Source organism: Capsicum annuum, chromosome 12 (genome assembly GCF_002878395.1).
Source record: "Capsicum annuum cultivar UCD-10X-F1 chromosome 12, UCD10Xv1.1, whole genome shotgun sequence".
NCBI lineage: Eukaryota > Viridiplantae > Streptophyta > Magnoliopsida > Solanales > Solanaceae > Capsicum > Capsicum annuum.
This window is the reverse complement of record NC_061122.1, coordinates 1580267-1599106: the sequence shown is the minus strand read 5'-3', so window position 1 is coordinate 1599106 and position 18840 is coordinate 1580267. Positions and strand designations below refer to the sequence as shown.

Here is an 18840-nt window from a genome sequence, read left to right as displayed (position 1 = left end):
GGGGCCATTTGGTTTATGCAGGAATTGTATCATAGGAATTATTTTTTATGAATATTTGATTTGATATACACAGATTAGTATACAATATATAATCTAAAAGAAATGATACATGTATTTCACATACATTAAGAGAAATGAATGTCTCGAGGGTAGGCGATAATCAGCCGATAAATACATTGACTTATCAAATTCTTTCTTAGGCCATTTTGGCCTGTCCAAATGTAATCATCTGAAAAATGTTGAATTCACAGCCCTTGTGACATCCTTAAAGAATGTACCAATAACTTGATACTCTGCTAATGCTCTAACATCGGAATTACATCTTAACAACTGTGGAAAAAACAGCCAGAAACTCGTGATCATAACGAATCCAACGGTCAAGATTGTCTCGATAATACGTGGTAGATTAAACCTACCGTTAATCACCTTCTTAGCACGAATCTCGATGTTTAAACACACTCCATGTAGCAAAAAGAACCAAGTGATCTCCCAAGTGGGCTTAGCCCGGCACAGATAGTAAAATATCAGCTCATGCATTAGGCCTGATACGAGGAATGTGGCCATCACGGCGGGAAGTGGGGCCCACTTTCGGCCCAAAATGGGCTTGTATACAGTGGGCCTAAGGATACGAGTGACCATGAGATTCCAACGCCTGCCCCAGAAATCTTGCAGCGAGCTAGATAAATATGGCTCATTGAATTGCGGTTCGAGTTCTAGCCCGAGAAGCCCACGGGCCAAGCCCGAAACAATAGCAAGAATTATATCTAAGCAAAGGTAAATGTGGAAACAATAGATGACCACAATGATATAGGGATGTATATTGTCACTATAGTCATGAACTCTAATAATTAAAGCAAAAAGAAGTGTCTTTATGCCATAATTTAGTACTTGGCCTTTCTTCGACTTAGCAGAAGATGTAATTGAACTATTTCTTAAAGAGTCACTTTGTACAAAATCATTTCCACACACTTTTTCACCTAATTTTTGAGATGGGGTTTCATGAAAATGGACATCTTGAAAAGGGTTGTTTTCAATTTTATCAACTGATCTTGGAAATTGAGTTTCTTGAAAATGGCCATTTCTTGCAAAATCCTTTCCACTTTGTAAACTAGACACCTTTTCACCTAAATTTTGAGATGGATTTTCATAAAAATGTCCATCTTGAAAAGGGTTGTTTTCAATTTTATCAACTGAGCTTGGAAATTGAGTTTCTTGAAAATGGCTATCTTTTGCAAAATCCTTTCCACTTTGTACACTGGAAACTTTTTCAGTTTCATGAAAATAACCATTTTGTTGAAATTCACTTCTATTAACCCTATTTTTCACATAAATTTCAGATATTTTTTGAGATTTTTGCTGAATTTTAATTGGTAAACAAGCAAGAATTATAAATTTAGCAATAGAAAGTGAAGAATCAGAAAGTGGACCTTGGTCAAAAGCAAGTAAAATTAACTTAAAATTGCAAAGCCAAGAAATGAAAAAACCAGTGTTACCACAAAGATGAATAGAATTAATTTTAAGTGGAACATATAAGAAAAAAAATATTACCGGTAAAAAAGATAAGAGACTATATAAACCTTTTGGTAGAATTTTGGATGCTAAAAAGCAATAACATAGTGATACATAAATTAATAACCATACCTTAATAAAATTTTCAATTTCTCCTTCTATCCAATATTTAATCACATTCTTGATATCACCCTCCATATTACCAAACTTTTATGTTATTTTGTTAATAAAACTTTTGGGTTTTGACCTACTTTTATGTATGTTTGGGATGACAAAAGGGAGAAGAAGGGAAGAGGAGAATGGTAGGTTTGGGGTTCAAATTTCTAGCAAAAATATCCAAGTTTTGATATATAAAATTATCTAGCATTAATTATGGTGAAAACTAGTAAATACAATATCAATAATCTATTCACTATAATTTCGAAGGGGGAACCTTGGAGTAACTGATAAAGTTGCTGTCATGTGACCAGCAGGTCACGGGTTCAAGCCTTGGAAACAGCCTCTGGCAGAAATGCAAGATAAGACTGCGCATGATACACGCTTGTGGCGGAGCCCTTCCCTGGACACCGCGCATAGCAGCAGCTTTAGAGTATCGAGCTGCTCTTTTTATTCACTATAATTTTACAAGTGTTCAAGTCTAAGGACAATCATGTATACAAAAAGCCATGCTTCTATATTCAGTGCAATTCAATAAGTCAGCAAGTCTAAGGATGATCATGTGTAAGAAGCCTTACTTTTATATTTTGTGTAATTTTATAAGTGATCAAGTCTAAGAACGATTACGTATATGAAGCCTTACTTTTATATTCAGTGCAATGCTATAAGTGATCAAGTTTAAGGACGATCACGTGTACGAAGCCTTGCTTTTATTTTGTGGAATAAAGAGATTGTTTTTAGTAGACTCGTATTGATTACACACAAGTTGTTCGAATATAATAATTATATTTCAAAAAAAAAAAAATATGACTAAGATGAGATTCTCTGCACCAGCTTATATTAATCAGTCCAAAAATTAGATGTGAGCAAACCAATGTCCTCTCAACACGTGTATTTCGTTGAATTTTCAACCATATTCCTTAATATAATATACGAAACGCAAAAATATCCTCCATCTATCTATTAGGTCTGAAACGCCCCTCACTTCCACCTGTTGGGGCTATTTTGCCCTTCTATTTAATAGAATCATTTTGCCCCTCTTAATTTATGACATGTCTTTTTCTGATTGACCAATTAATAACTAATTAAAATAGTTAATTCTAAATTAAAAAATGTGACCCGCCCCAAGATAATAACCCAACCCACTATCCACCAAACCAAATAATCCAAATCAGTATTTGATTTCAATATCAGTTCAGGCTCTTTTTCCTTCTTTTCTCTCTTGGTCGTCTCAGATAGAAAACACCGACTGTTGGAGTTACCATATTGAACATCTTAGACGACAAAATCTTTTTTGATTTCTTTAAACTTTATAATTGTGAGTTCTCCAAAAAAAAAAAAGTTCATTATTGTTTACTTGCAAATATCTTTGAAAATGAATATTTTTTTATATTTAATTTATTTTTAATTTCCTTGAAATTTGAAATAGTCGAAGTACAAATTGAAATATCAAACGTGATACGTAATAGTTTTGAATTATCTTACAATAGTATGAGTCATATTTAGTAAAAAATGCTAAAGCCTCTAAAATTACGAATCTATGATACAATACAATTATATTTGCAATGAATTACAGTTAATAATTGAGGTTTTATTTTTAATAGTTACGGGTTAATGAATATTACTATAAAGAATAATTAGTTCAAATTAACTAATGAATTCATGACAATTGGGTAGTAGATTAATAATTTTAAAATTGCAACACTATTATCATATCTTATTCTTCTAATTTTAACCAGTCAGTTTTGAAGATTTTAAGTCAACATTCAAACTTGGAATGCTTTTTGAAAAGAAAATGTTTAAATCATTTTAATCAAACTACTACAAATAATTATCTACTCCACCAAATAAGAATTGTTAAAATGGAAATATATAGGCTGACTATTATTTTGAAATTTGTGGTAGAATGGTAAGTGGCCCTCCATTCTTATTGAGCGTTTTCATTTAGGTGCTCTTCATAGTGTACACGGAACCATGAGTGACATCGCGCACCGCAAGGCCCATTCTGGGGGTGGCGCTCCAACAAGATTTTTTCCACACCCAAGGCTCGAACCCAAGACCTCTGGTTAAGGGTAGAGTAGTCCCCCACCACTACACCACAACCCATGTTGGTCACATGGCATATATTTATTTATTTTGAGAATAATAGCTTCCCACATGGCATGTATTTTTAGGTCTTCCATACATTTACTTATCACAACAAAAGTAAAATATAAGAACTAGAAAGGTCAGGTTTAACCATACAACTACAAGTATCAATCTTTAATAGGTTCTTACCAAAAAAAATCATGAACAATCATGGCAATGCATGAATGTCAAGTTCAATTATGGGGGAAAATGAAGGTGGGAAAAGTGGTTGAGAAAGCCAAAAGTAACTAAAGTCAAGGGAGAAAAGTAGATAAAGAACATAACTTTGATTAACTTTAGTTGTAAGGTAAGTAAAGGGATGCAATATCATTATGAGACAGCAACAACTGTTGGGTGTGCGAATCAAAGTCTCATAATGGTAGCTGAAGGGACTGGGAAGTTACATATAAGGTGTACGATCTCTTAATGGTGTGAGAGCTTTGGAGAAAACTGTGTGGGCTTAACCCAAAGTGGACAGTATCACGCCATGTAAGAGTGTCTTTGGGCTATTTGAGCTAAACGACAGCAACATACCCGGTGAATCCCACGAGTGGGGTTTGGGGAGGATAGAGTGTGCACAAACCTTACCTCAACCTCGTGGAGGTAGAGAGGCTGTTTCCGACAATATCATAATGAGATAACAACAACAACATACCCGCTGAATCCCACAAGTTGAGTCTGGGGAGGGTAGAGTGTACGCAAACCTTACCTCTACCTCGTGGAGGTAGAGAGACTGTTTCCGGCAATATCATAATGAGATAACAACAACAACATACGCGGTGAATCCCACAGGTGGGGTCTGAGGAGGGTAGAGTGTACGCAAACCTTACCTCAACCTCGCGGAGGTAGAGAGACTGTTTCCGGCAATATCATAATGAGATAACAACAACAACATACCCGGTGAATCCCACGAATGGGGTCTTGAGAGGGTAGAGTGTACGCAAAACCTTACCTCTACAATGTGGAGGTAGAGAGACTGTTTCCAGCAATATCATAACGAGAAAATGGAAAAGAAGAAAAAGAATTTGATGAACAAAATATCTATTGATTCTTGAAAAGACTTCTTCACAGTTTTACAACATTCAAAAAGCACATTTATGCACATGAAACTTGATAGAGAGAAAGGCGAAAAAGAGAGAGCTTTTGATCTTATAGTAAATTGCAGCAAGTTGTTTTCACTTTTCTCTCTTTTCCCCCTTCCTTTTTCTCTTCTGAAAAAAACTAGCAGGAAAAAGATTGAGATAATTACGAAGAACGAAAAGAAAAATTAGTATGGGGGCAACGATTCATGTCATGGCGCCGTTTGTTGTTCATTTTTCCTGCCACTCTTTCTTGATTTCGAATGTGTAGTTGATCTCCAAATAGCACTTGTTATCGTCATCAAGAAACTGCAGAGGAAGCAAACAACAAGAAAAATGACTTAATTTGGTATGCTTACGCGCAATCTTTAGCTGCGTGTTGTCTACTAGGACCAAAAAAAAGGGTTGCCCGGTGTAGAAAGCATCCCGCGTTGGCAAAATGTTAGTAGCTCAGTTGGTTGACTATTGTGACACAAACATCATTAGCTGGTTCTACCTCTCAAACCCATGACATATAGGTCGCACAAGGCTCCCCTTCATTTAGTACTATTTCTATGTACCGGTTCTTTAATAGAACTTAAAACTAGTAGAAAACAAAAGATGGAAGAATGAAAGGAAACAAAAAGCGGTCTCATGTAAACGATAAAGGGACCATATGCAAGAACCGCAACCTCACTTTCAGTCTATCTGATTGAAGAAAATACGATAACAATTCAGTTATTGGCATTGTCGGATTTGAGTACTTTTGTTGAATGGTAGATGAAGAATATGTCAAGGGCATTAAAGAGAAAGAAAAATCACCTTTGTCCTTGCCGAGTAAGATCCTCTTGCAAAAATGCCAGAAGGGGTGGTCTCTTCTGGCATTTCGTGTGTATAAGGCTCTAGCTGAGGACTAAACGCCCCAATCATCTGTTTCGTGCTGTCCACTGAAATAATGTTCGCAGAAAGGGAAAATGTTAATTAAAAGCGTAAAGAATAAACTAATTAGGCCTAAAAGAAAATGTCATATTCATATAGAACTGGAAATATGAAGGGCCGGATAGTACCTTTGATACCGGTTTTCCAAACTGTGTTTGTGTATTTAAGACCTGTCACTATGTTATTGTTGACCTGGAACGTAAATTTTAGGCTGTATTTGCTCCCTTCTTTCAGAACAAACCATGGGCTCTTGGGATTTCCATCGTCCGGGATAGGGAGAACGATATCAGATCTACCGGGCGACTTAATTGCAAGGCTCAAGATCTTCACTTCTGGATCCAGGGATTCTACATTGATCAATCACGACAAGTTTCAAGATTCATATCAAACGATTGGTTTTCATTGCAGAAACAGAAATGCTTTTCACATGTATTTGAAAGGTCATCAAGATTCTCCATATTGGGTCACAAAAAATTGAATATACTAATCAAGGTTCGAGGGAAGTTGAATAAAGAAGTTTTGGAGTTCCTTGCGTTAGCATATCTTGAAAACGAGAGCAACGTAGGAAGCTATTCGCTCACCTTAACTGAAGTAAAATGACTTATGACACAAATAACTGGACTTCGGTACAATGACCTTGAGAATAGTATCAACATTACACATGAATAATCAGTCCATATCAGGTGGTCTATTAGTAGTTTTCTATTCTTTATCACTGAAGTTACTCGAGATGAAAACAATTGAACGCAAGAAAAATGTTCTTCTGGAAGATTCGGCCAAACTGTTTACGAACTAATCAGTTCGATTGAAAAGCTCAGATGATGCAAAACAGAATCTATCAGTAGAGGTCCATCAATCCGAAGCAATTTCTATTTAAGATCCCACCCTATGCAAGAACCAACCGATCAATCCGACAGAAATATTTCAGTGAATTAGGATCCAAGACAATTTCCTGGTCCCTTTTTTTACGACGCATTTGGAAACTTCTAAGAACTAGCAGACATTTCGTGAGGACGAGACATTTCTATTTAAAATCTTTGGTATACTTAAACTACTAGGATATGTTGTTATTCTTCTCATATCAACATGACGAAAAATACATCTTAAAATATTGGTCACAGCTCGCGTAGTTTGAATCTCGAGAAGTGAAAAGTGATACGTATTTTGGTGCGGAGAGAGCATATGTATATTACTCTTTCCTCAAAAAGAAGGAAAATATTGGAGCAACGGTAAAGTTGTCTCCTATAGGGGTTCGAGCTGTGGAATCAAGCAGGTAGGATACCTACAACACACCCTTCGCGGCGCGGTCCATCAGGCCGCCCTTTTTTAACTCTTTCCTCAAATATCAAAATCGCAAATTCAAAAAAGTTGCAAATGCAAATGTTGAAGAACAACAACATACCCAGTGTATTCCCATAAAGTGGGGTCTGGGGAAGGTAAAATGTACGCAATCCATACCGCTACCTCCGAAGAAGTAGAGAGGTTGTTTCCGATAGACCCCCGGCAAATTTTGAAGCACAAAAAAAAAAAAAAAAGTCATTACCTCCAACAGCATTGATATCCACACTTCCAAGGAGCTGCTCCTTCCACCTTCTCAAACTCTCATCATCCTAAAAGCAAACATTCAATCAAATTTAAAAAAAAAAAAGCACAAAAACAAACATTAAAAAAGGAATAAAGACAACATTTTTATGTTCATTTCAAGAATTTTAAAAAGGGAAGAATCAAAACAAACAGCACATTCAAGAGAAACATTAAGAAGGTAGAAAGACACAATCTTTCTCATCCGGTGTCCGGTACTCGCATTGGCCTCGAACAAATCAAAATTCGCGCTGGAAAGTCCCACAAGGGGCTAAAGCGCTCCCTAACAAAGACGACTATAAAGATACAACCTTTTTTTTATCTTTCAAGAGAACAAAAAGGAGAAATCTTTCTCATCCAAATCCACATCGAAGCCCAATTAAATCAAAATTCGCGCACACGAGGAGCTAAAGCGCTCCTTAACTAATATGATTGTAAAGATGCAATCTTTTTTATCTTTCAAGAAAACAAAAGGGGAAATCTTTCTCACGTGATACCTGCATTGAGGCCCGACTAAATCTAAATTGCCCCATGAAGTCCCTCACGTGGCTAAACCGCTCCCTAGCTAAGACACTCTAAAGATGCAATCTTTTTTATCTTTCAAGAAAACAAATAGGGGGCACATTTTTCTCATCCTATGTTCAGTATCCACATTGAGGCCCGATTAAATCTAAATTCGCGCGAACAAATCACATGAGGAACTAAAGCGCTCCCTAACAAAGACGACTTTGTATCCAGGAAGACTCAAACTCAAAACATTAAAAAGAGAATAACAAAACACAACACAACACAACACACCTTATCCTTTTCAAATTGTTCTTTGAGTGTACATTGAGGACCTAACTCAATCTTGTTATTAGCTTCATCATCATCCTCTTCTTGATCAGTTGTATACATTGAACTTTCACTCATTTGCCTATTCACCCTATTCTCATTACCACCATTACCATTCTCAATCTCAATGTCAGAATCAACAACAATTCCCTTATTGCCCTCAGACATATCTACCTTATTATCATCAAACCCCATGTTCCTTCTACTTTCAGACAAGGACATAAAGGGCTTTTACTAGTTTTTGTCCTAACAAGAAAAAGAACACAAACTAGAAAAACCCAAAAAGGAAAAACAACAACAACATTGAAACAAAGGCTAAAAAGAAACACCCTTTATAAAAAAAAATCAAGAACTTTTTTGTATCATTGTTAAAAAATATAATTTAAAAAAAATAAATATTATGTTTGGGTTGTGAGAAAATGGTCAAAAGGATTCTAAAAAAAAGAAATACCATGAAAATATTACTATTATTATTACAAGAATGGTAAGAAGAAAAAGACTACCAAGAAAAAACAGAGAAAAATAAGGAGGGGATTTGGTACTTTTTGAGGTACAAAATGGAAGTGGTCTAGTGGTGATCCAAATATTGTGAGAATTAAATTGAAAAAATGATTAATAATGAATTCGCTTTGGTATGCGGAATAAGGTGAGATATATCATAATTAAGATCTTTAGAATTAGATTTATAATCCAAGTTGTACGGAATCTTTACATTTTTTTTGGAAACTTTCTAGGAAAATCCGCAGCCGCTACACCCTTTGCCACAACCTCTACCCTTCGAGTGAGCACTCTGTGGTGAGCATTGTGTGCGTACTGGGTAAACCCCCGATGCAATAACCTGCAAATCATACGGGATGTAAACTGCACTAGGCAAGTCCTGTGTGACAGACTCATGGCTCAAAGGCATTGAGGGGGGATTCGATCCCGGACAGTTGTGGTGGGCTATCACTCTCCAAACTAGTGAGCCAATCCCGAAGGACAGAAATCTTCACTTTTGATCCACGTTCATGTCGCATTCTCCAAAAATACGATACTTTTGGCGAATCCGACACCGATAATGAAGTTGTTTTGGTACGCGCGACAAGGTGAGATATGCCATAATTAAATTTGATCTTTGAAATAAGATTTATAGTCTAAGTTGCTCGAACGAATAAGATGTGTCAATAACAAATAAGATCCAACACGCAGTGTCACAGTCATTAACATTTTTGAAGAGTTCGAGCAACATAGATTATAAGCATAAATTTATCATTTAATCGAATACGATATAAATCTAAGCACAAATTTAATCAAATGTCTCAACATTATCCCCTCAAACCAGAGGCAGAGTCAGAATTTTCATCGAGGGAGTTCAAAATTTAAAGAAAAACTAGTTAAAGGAAATTCAATATCTAAAATATATCTGTAAATTTTCTGCCGAAAGAGATTCGAACGAACTCCTAGTAAAAGGCTGACTCAAACTTAAAGTTACTTTATCTAGAACGTGAAATAAATTAGTTTAAAATTTTTATAAATATCGAGATAATTTATTTTGTATACCAGACGATTGTATAATATATATATATATATATAAGAGATGAAGATTGGTGGAGAGATCATGAAGGCCATGACTTAGAAGACAGCTTAGGATAGGGTGGAAGAGAGAGATTCTCAATGGACAATTATTCTCTTCTATAAATTAATTAAATAATTTATTTTTTTGAGAATATTAATTAAATAATTTATATTCGGAGTTAAATACGAGATCTTTCGTTAAGGATGGATAAATTAATCGTATCATACGACTATAACCTTGGTAGTCTTTTTATACCCAAATTCTCTGTATAAGTTTTTCACTTAGTTTTCGATACGCACATTAGATTTATGACTAATCTAAATCGTGTCAAACTCTTGCTAAGATATTTCTTTTTCCATTTTCTAGAACGAACGTGAATATTTGGTTAATGATAGAGAGAGGAATCTTATTCATTTTATCACAAGAAACTGGTAGTCCTTCGCGTACCCGAGCCATTTTGTTGATTTTTCATCCTTAGATCGGTTATCGGTATGCGCATTGAGATGTTGACTAATAATCTAGATTAATGTAGCTTGTCTATGAAAGAGAAAAATATTTTCCTCTGGATTTTTTTTTCATATTCAAAGATCGAATCTCAAACCTTTGGTTATTCATGGTAAGTAATCTTAATTATATAAAATGATAGAGTTATATTTGACTTAGGTATTACTATGAATTTGCAAATATTACAAATAATTAGCTCTATCAACAACAAAAAAAAAAAAAAAAAGGGGGTGAAATCTTTCTTCTTGTTCTTGTTTTTTTGAAAAACAAAAAAAAATTCAAGTAAGTTGTTAATAGGGCAATAATACATAAAGTCACGTTTGTATTAGTAGATGGTTTATAATTTATTTATTTATTTATTTAGTTGTTTTTATTTCTTAAATTTTCTAAAATTCATCCATGATTAATAAAAGCACTATTCATCAACAGCAATATTGGTAGTTTGATTTAAATTGTTATGGAAGGAGAAATAACATTTTTAAAATGCAAAATAAAGTTTTTCTTTTTAATTTTTTTTTGGGTAATGAATTTCAGTTTTGAACAAATAGAAAGGTGTATTAATATGAAATGACATGGACTAATGACTCAAAAATGTTACTACTTTCAATTGATTGTAGTTAAAAAATTTAGATTTAACATTTATGATCATAGTAATTTATTATTTTCACGTGAATCAACATAAATGACTTCAGAGAATTTATTATTGACCCTGACATATCCATGAACGTGTTTTAAAGATTTTATATGTTCCACCAAATAAAAAAAAAAAGATTTTATATGCACCAACATTTAATTATTATATTGAATTTATTTACTGCATTTTTTGTAATTAAAAAAAACATTTAATTATTATTGTTGTTGTTGTTACATGACATATTGCATACATATTTTCGTTCCGTATATAGTTTCAATAAATAGTTTTATATATTTAACAAATTTCACGACATAAATATAAAATCTACGTAAAAGTCTGTGTATATTTTAAGTAGTAAACTCATTTACGTAATGGATTCTTGGAAATATGCATAGAAACTTTTTGAGATGCATAGTATGTGTTTATGAGCTCAATCTAAATTAATCGTAATTTGAGTAGTATCTAAATAAAATTTACTGACAAATTTCTATAATTGGTGGTATATTTCTCCTTTAATATTCTACAATATCAATTCATACACACTTCAATGGATAATTTCAAGTGAAATAACTTGTGAAGCAATTTATTATTTAACTATGTCGTTGTTGTTGCCCAAAAAAAAAAAATCATTAGCTAGGTAGGATAAATGTCGTAGAAAAATATGATGAAAAAACAAGTAGCTTTTCATTTAATAATAATCGTGGTGTTCGAGTTAATTTTTATATACCTTAATTAAATTGATGAAATATTGTAATCTCCTACCGATAATTAGTTTTTTACCTGATTGTAATAATTAATGGGGCCTTAGAATTTATTTTGATATGTTTTAATATGTTATCATGATTTTTCTGGTATATTCCCATCAATTTAAATGTAATTATTAACATGATTAGTTAAAGTTCTAGAGGAATATTAATTATGATTCATGATAATTGTGAAAGCTTTTGTTTTAGGATTTTTATGTTCGGTATATGTATTGAAATCACGATTAATCCGAATTTATATTACGTAAGAAACATTTAAGGGAAACACGTTCATTATTGAATCTTTACTTATAACAAGGACCTTGACTGGAGACTATTGATTAAGGATAGAGGAATTTTATCGTTACACCACATTTTTCGATTGGTGGTGAAAGTCTAGAAATTCATTTTTTTAATAAGTTTTTCATTCAGTTTCAGAACTAATTTTGTTTGACCACGCAAACGGCCCGGTCGGTGCATCCTCTCTCGCTCCTCATCCTGCCTGGGAGCCATCGGTCGATTTTCGACCCAAAACACACCCTGGCTCCGGGCCCACCCTGAGAATCGTAGGCTAACACCCACCGATTTGGCCCGAAAAGGGCTCGTTTGTCATTTCGCTTGTCTGACCACCCAAACGGCCCCGCCGACCCAACTGGCCCACCCTCCCCGCTCCTCAGCCCGTCTGGGGACCGCCGGTCGATTTTCGACCCAAAACACATCCGAGCTTCGGACCCACCCCGAGAACCGTGAGCTAACACACCCATTGATTTGGCTGAAAACGACCCGCTCTTACCGTTTTGCCCATTTGACCACCCAAATGATCCCTTGGAGTTTCAATAATCTAATTCGTGTCACATAAAATCCAATTATAGAAAAGTTGCTATTTACGAAAAAAATTATTTTATATCCAAAGCTCAAATATAAAGACTTTCGATTAAATTAAAAATGAAAGAATTTTATCCATAGTCTCATCATACACAAGAAACTTTATTTTGCTTTTTTATTATTGCTAATGATGGTGGATTATATATGTTGTTAGTGGTCAAAGAAATATCATAGACATGACAAGTTTAAAATTAGTATAATGTTGTGGTTAATGGGGATAATCATTATTACCATTAACCCATTCAAATTATAGCTATTTTCCGTAATGATAATTACGTGTTAATTAGTTTTACCTTTGATCTATATGTACTAGTAAAATAATGTTCGTTACATGCTTTATGCTTATTAATTGAATACAAAAATACAATAATTACATGAAATTTTATATAATAATAATAGTAAACAATTTTTAACTAAGTACTACTTTCTACATGAACAGTCCTATCTTGTAGGTTCTTCTTGTTGTATATATCTCGTTAAAAAGACCAACCTCCTATGTATCGTACTTATTTTGTACCTCGAAAGGGGTCCGTCCTCCTTATGCTGCTACAAACGTCATATCTTGTATCGAAAGGTTTTTCGTGCTGCATACATCTCGTTAAAAAGACCAACCTCCTATGTATCGTACTTATTTCGTACCTCGAAAGAGGTCCGTCCTCCTTATTCTGCTACAAACGTCATATCTTGTATCAAAAGGTTTTTCGTGCTGTATACACCTCGTTAAAAAGACCAACCTCCTATGTATCGTACTTATTTTGTACCTTGAAAGAGGTCCGTCCTCCTTATGCTAACCTTTTATGTATCGTACTTATTTCGTACCTCGAAAGAGGTCCGTCCTCCTTATGCTGCTACAAATGTCCTATCTTGTATCAAAAGGTTTTTCGTGCTATATACATCTCGTTAAAAAGACCAACCCCCTATGTACCGTATTTATTTGTACCTCGAAAGGGGTCCGTCCTTATGTTGCTACAAACGTCCTATCTTATATCGAAAGGTTTTTCGTGTTGTATACACCTCATTAAAAAGACCAATCTCCTATGTATCGTACTTATTTTGTACCTCGAAAGGGGTCCGTCCTTATGTTACTACAAACGTCCTATCTTTTATCGAAAGGTTTTTTGCGTTACATACACCTCTTTGAAAAGACCAACTTGCTATATATCGTACTTATTCCTCCAAAGGGGTCCGTCCATATCTTGCTACAAACGTCGTATCTTATATCGAAAGGTTTTTCATGTTGCATACACCTCTTTGAAAAGACCAACCTCCTATATATCGAACTTATTGTGTACCTCGAAAAGGGTCCATCCTCCTTATGCTGCTACAAACGTCTGATGACTTTTAGGAGTCGTTTGGTAGGAAGGATAAGGGATAACTAATTTCGGTATTAATTTTAGGATGAACTTATTCCATGTTTGGTTGGGATAAGATGCATGAGATAACTCATCCAGGGATTAGTTATCCCGGAATTGTAGTGTTATTTTTATCGACAACTAATCCCGAGACAGTTAATCCCAGGATAACTAGTTTCCCAACCAAACGGCCCCTTAGTAACATGATGGCACAATGCATAACAAAACTTTGCATATTTCCATTTCAAATGTTAAACATCAAATCAACATGAAGCTTATGAAACAATAATTTTCACCTAATACATAGCCAAGAACTCCCTAATGATCTCTCAAAATGAAAAGCAAGCTAACCAAAAACACTAACAACATTAGAATACAAGGTGAAGAAAAATATTTGCTAGCGACGAGCGATTAATCGCTTCCCCATTTTCTTGCGACGCTGTCTTTGGCAGAAGCGCGAGAAGGAACTTCCTCCGGAGAAATGGTACCAAAGCTGTCTTGGCTAGCAGGATATAGCTTTCTCGTAATCTTCGATGTTACAAAGGTAAAACCGTTCCTCGCTCCGCGTAGAGTGAACAGCAGAGGGTTGAATATGACAGCAAGTATAACATCTCCTTTTGCAACTATCAAGTACTGCAAATTTAAACATGATGTATCGATGAATAAGAGCAAAGTGGAAGTGTGGAATAACGTTACATGGTGAGAAGTTTGAAGTGGAATACTAAATATAGAAAGGTGTCGTTCTTTTTGGAAGAGACTAAAAAAAACTGTTACGTAAAACAGGCTAGTGCGGTAGAAGCTTATGCAAATGATGAATGAGAGACGAGTTGAAGTAGGTAACAACCATATCGATCAACTGCTATATAGAAAGCTTATACAATTGCTTACCATGACAAGAATACCCAAAATAGCAAGGGTTGCTTGTTGAGCTTCCTGCCAAAAATGGCCATCGTCGCCACCAAACCATCTACGCCAATTAAACCAACCGCCTCCGCCTGAATTGTCTCCTCCGCCGGCTTCCTCCCTTCGTTTAATTTCTTTATCCCATTTCTCGAACTCATTTTTCTTTCCTCCCAAAGCACTTTCTAAAGCTTTTCTAGCCTCGTCCTGTTTATATGAAAGGGCACAACACAGATAAGTAAATGACCTGACAGAAAATCGGAAGGCGCATGATAGAAAAAAGGAAACTTTCACTTCATATGTTTCACGTAGAGCCACCTTAATAGAAGCCTCGACCTGTTCCCAAATACGGTTAAACTAGAGAAAACTTCTGTGCAGCTCTTGTTTTCACCAAGATATTGCAACATTACCAAGGTCATTTTTTTCTATTTGATAAGTCAAGAAGTCACTACCGAGGTACATAATCCAAATGAGATAATGCCCGAGTCTGAAACCGCGCATGACCTAGAAATGAGATAGGTACCCTTAAGTATATAAAGTTAAGCATAGATGAAGAAACCTCGTAAATATAATCCTATGGCAAAGCACACAATATAAGTTGCACTCCTTTACTGACGGGATTCACAAGCCCAGCGCCTGGTACATTTCAAGTGAAATCTCTGGAAATAAACTTGAGTATCTAAGAACGCTAATGTATAGAAATCTTCATGAAAGCTAGATCAAATCGATCAAACAATCTGCTTTTCCCCAGTTTCATATGGATTCGGAATAGGCACGACTAAATTAGTATGCAGTAGGAGAGAGAGTCACTAGATAGGGTGCAATACTCATGCCTGAAGCGTGCTAGAGGTTCTACCTATGGACTCCTAGACACTATCTTGTGAATAAACACTCTAGCAGAATCTCATGAAACTGTTTACACACCATACCTAAGTTGTGCGGACTCTTCACTTTCGATGCCGCATTCGTGTCGGATTCTCCAAAAATACACTACTTTTGGAGAATCTGACACGCACCCGCTGACATTTTTGAAGAGACCGAGCAATATAGCACCATACAATTCTCTTTCTAGCCCAAGCTCACACCAAGAACTAGTGAAAACAATTTGTTCACTCACGCAAGTGCAAACATTTTCTCCGGTGTTCCTTTTTTGGAGTTAGCAAACATGGTACACAACTTGATAGCTTTATCACATCTTATCTCCTTGCTAAACACAACCCACAAGTACAAACTCTCTGATGAATCAGCAGGAATAAAAACAAACCAAAAACAAACGCAAAACATAAAACCCCTTTGTTATTTAATACCCTCTTTTCTTCTAGTCCTCGATTTAACCAGTGGTGTATGCAAAATCAAACTAAATAGTATTATCTAGGATACTTTTAAGTTTCGGACTGATGATAGAATAGGCATAGTTAAATTACCATGCCATAGGAGAGTCCGTATAATGCAATACTCCTGCCGCTGAAATGTGATAGAAGTTCTACCTAAGGACTCCAGGACACTGTCGTTATGAATAAGCACACAAGCAGAATCTCATGAAATTGTTTACACGCCATACAACTCTTTCTATGCTAACACAAAGAACTAGTGAAAACCACCTTTTCACCTTCACTTACACACTCATACAAGTGTAAACATTTGCTCGTCTGTTCCTTTATTGGAGTAAGCAAAAAACAATGCCCAAGTTGATAACTTCATCACATCTAGTGGTAGGGTCAAGAACCACGATCCATGAGGTTTCAGGTTCAAATTCCAGTTGAGGCAAGACACCAAGTGATATCTTTCTATCTATCCAACCCTTGCTAGATAGGAACTAGTGAAAACAGTTTGTTCACCTTCACTCACACACTTGCACAAGTATAAACATTTGCTCGTGTGTTCCTTTATCGGAGTAATCAAAAAACAACATCCAAGTTGATAACTTTATCACATCTAGTGGTAGGGTCAAGAACCATGATCCATTAGGTTTCAGGTTCAAATTCCAGCTGAGGCAAAACACCAGGTGATATCTTTCCATATGCCTGGTACTTGTATTGGTGTAAGGTAAAAAGTATCTCCCGGAATCAGCCGAGGTGCGTGCAAACTGGCCCAGACACACGATGACAAAAAAAGAAAACAGTGTAGGGTCAAAGATACACTTAAAAGTATCCTGATACTATCACCAATTATTCATCAAAACACACAACAACTATCAATTGTTCAGCTTTCTACCTGAAATATCACTATTCAACTCTAATTATGAAACTAAGGGATACTTTACATGTTTTTTCACCATTTAACTCTAAAAAAAATGAAATATTTGTATCTCCTTATTAGAAAAAAAGGACAAGTACAAACACTATGATAAATCAGCAGGAATAGCAGCAAACACAAAACAAATTCAAAACTTAAGAAACCCCCCACCCCACCCCACCCCACCCCACCCCCTTGTTGAATTGGCATATGCAAAATCAAATCATTCTTTAAACATATTTTCTTGATAATCTAAAAGACACCCACTTTTTCTCTCTCCCAAAAACACCATAAAAACTAGGAATTTTAAAATTTTCAAGAAGTTAAAACTTAGTAGTATTACCTGTTTGTTACGATTATGAGAGAAGAGGCAAGAAAATCTGCCATTGCATTGGAGTTTGTGTTGTAAATAAGTGAAGCTGTTTCTTGTAGTAAGGACGGCAGGCCTTGTTAAAGATGCGGTGGTGGTGGGGTGGCGGGGTGGTGATGATGGGGTTGAAACTCTTAGGCTCAACAATTGTGCCATAGATTTTTGGGTTTTGCTGGTGATTGAGTTGAGAGTGAAAGGGTAGTTATTAAATGTTTGGACAAATATAATACTTATAGCACGCTTTAAGTAAGTGTCATCTTTCACCACCTTAAGTGACATTACTCATTTTTTACATGTAGCTATAATGTGTTATTTTGACAACTTTTGTTAAATTGGCAAAGTGATCGCTCATTTTTTACACCTCAGATAGCCATAATGTGTGTTATTTTGATATTTTTTACTGAATTGACAAAGTGATGTCGCTCATTTTTGACACCATAAATAATCATAATATATATTATTTTGACACCTTTTAGACAAAGTGCGTGTATTACACGTGATACTGATATAATAATGCATAAATATTGAAAGTATCTGCCCCCGATGAGTCACCAGTGAGTAGCTAGTTGTTAAATATTGAACAAATAGCCCAAATGAAAGAATCAAACTTTAGGATTTGACCGCAGCTAATAAGTAAATATTCTAACTTTTTAAGAACATGTACACCGGATAACTTTAGTAGTGGAGGACGTATAAGATGAGGGAAGCGTGGGTGAAATAGTTCGGTCATATGATGCGGAGGAGCATGAATGCCTCAATGTCGAGGTGTAAGAAATTGGTTAGGAATGATTTTAAGCGAGGTAGAGTTAGAGCGAAGAAATATTGAAAGGAGGTGATTAAATATGACATGGATCAACTTCAGCTTACCGAGGACATGACCCTGGATAGGCTAGTCTGAGTCAAGATGTTGTACGTTTTGGTGTTTACTTGGAGTATCTTGCTTTGGTAGTATTAAGTATGTTAATTTCAGTGTTATCTTGTTCTGTTATTATGAAAACGGGTTAAAGAATTTAGCTATCAGTTGAGACTAAGTTGAAGTCTCTAGATATACACTCTCAAAGTTAAAAGTGTTTACTCGTCAGTTGATATCAAATTTAAGTATTTATTGATATATAATGCCTTTATAAATATAAATAGAAAATAAAAAATTAGATTATACGAAAAAATTATAGGATAAAGAATAAATTAAAAAAATGATATGTACTTTTATTTTCACTTTGTTTTCACTCACTATTTGACGTTGGTATCAAAGTATGGGTGTCAAACGGGTTGGGCCGGGTCAACCCGGAACCGGCCCTCCCATTTTAACCGGGTTGAGGGCCGGTTAAGGGCCGGTGTTGACGCTAGCCGGGCCGGGCTAGGCCAAACAGTAAAAAAATTAAAACCCACCCTAACCAGGCCCACTTAACCCAACCCGGTTAAAAACCGGTCAAACCCGTTTAAAAAATAAATAAAAAA

The 18840-nt window shown here is 35.4% G+C and overlaps 3 protein-coding genes across 3 annotated transcripts; all 3 read right to left on the bottom strand.

Moving 5' to 3' along the window:
- Positions 1–80: 80 nt before the first annotated feature.
- Positions 81–2207, bottom strand: LOC107851058 (acyl-CoA--sterol O-acyltransferase 1). The gene has a single exon (XM_016695954.2). The coding sequence runs from the start codon at positions 1705–1707 to the stop codon at positions 226–228; it is 1482 nt and encodes a 493-aa protein (XP_016551440.1). The 5' UTR covers positions 1708–2207; the 3' UTR covers positions 81–225.
- Positions 2208–4816: 2609 nt separating this feature from the next.
- LOC107851061 (rho GDP-dissociation inhibitor 1) lies at positions 4817–8790 on the bottom strand. The gene is made up of 5 exons (XM_016695957.2): positions 8169–8790; positions 7333–7399; positions 5918–6136; positions 5673–5797; positions 4817–5180 (listed from the first exon to the last, which is right to left on the bottom strand). The coding sequence occupies exons 1-5, from the start codon at positions 8424–8426 to the stop codon at positions 5103–5105; spliced, it is 747 nt and encodes a 248-aa protein (XP_016551443.1). The 5' UTR covers positions 8427–8790; the 3' UTR covers positions 4817–5102.
- A 5306-nt stretch (positions 8791–14096) lies between these two features.
- Positions 14097–17718, bottom strand: LOC107851668. The gene is made up of 3 exons (XM_016696748.2): positions 17356–17718; positions 14766–14984; positions 14097–14510 (listed from the first exon to the last, which is right to left on the bottom strand). Exons 1-3 carry the CDS (start codon positions 17659–17661, stop codon positions 14289–14291), a joined length of 747 nt encoding a protein of 248 aa, XP_016552234.2. The 5' UTR covers positions 17662–17718; the 3' UTR covers positions 14097–14288.
- Positions 17719–18840: the final 1122 nt, after the last annotated feature.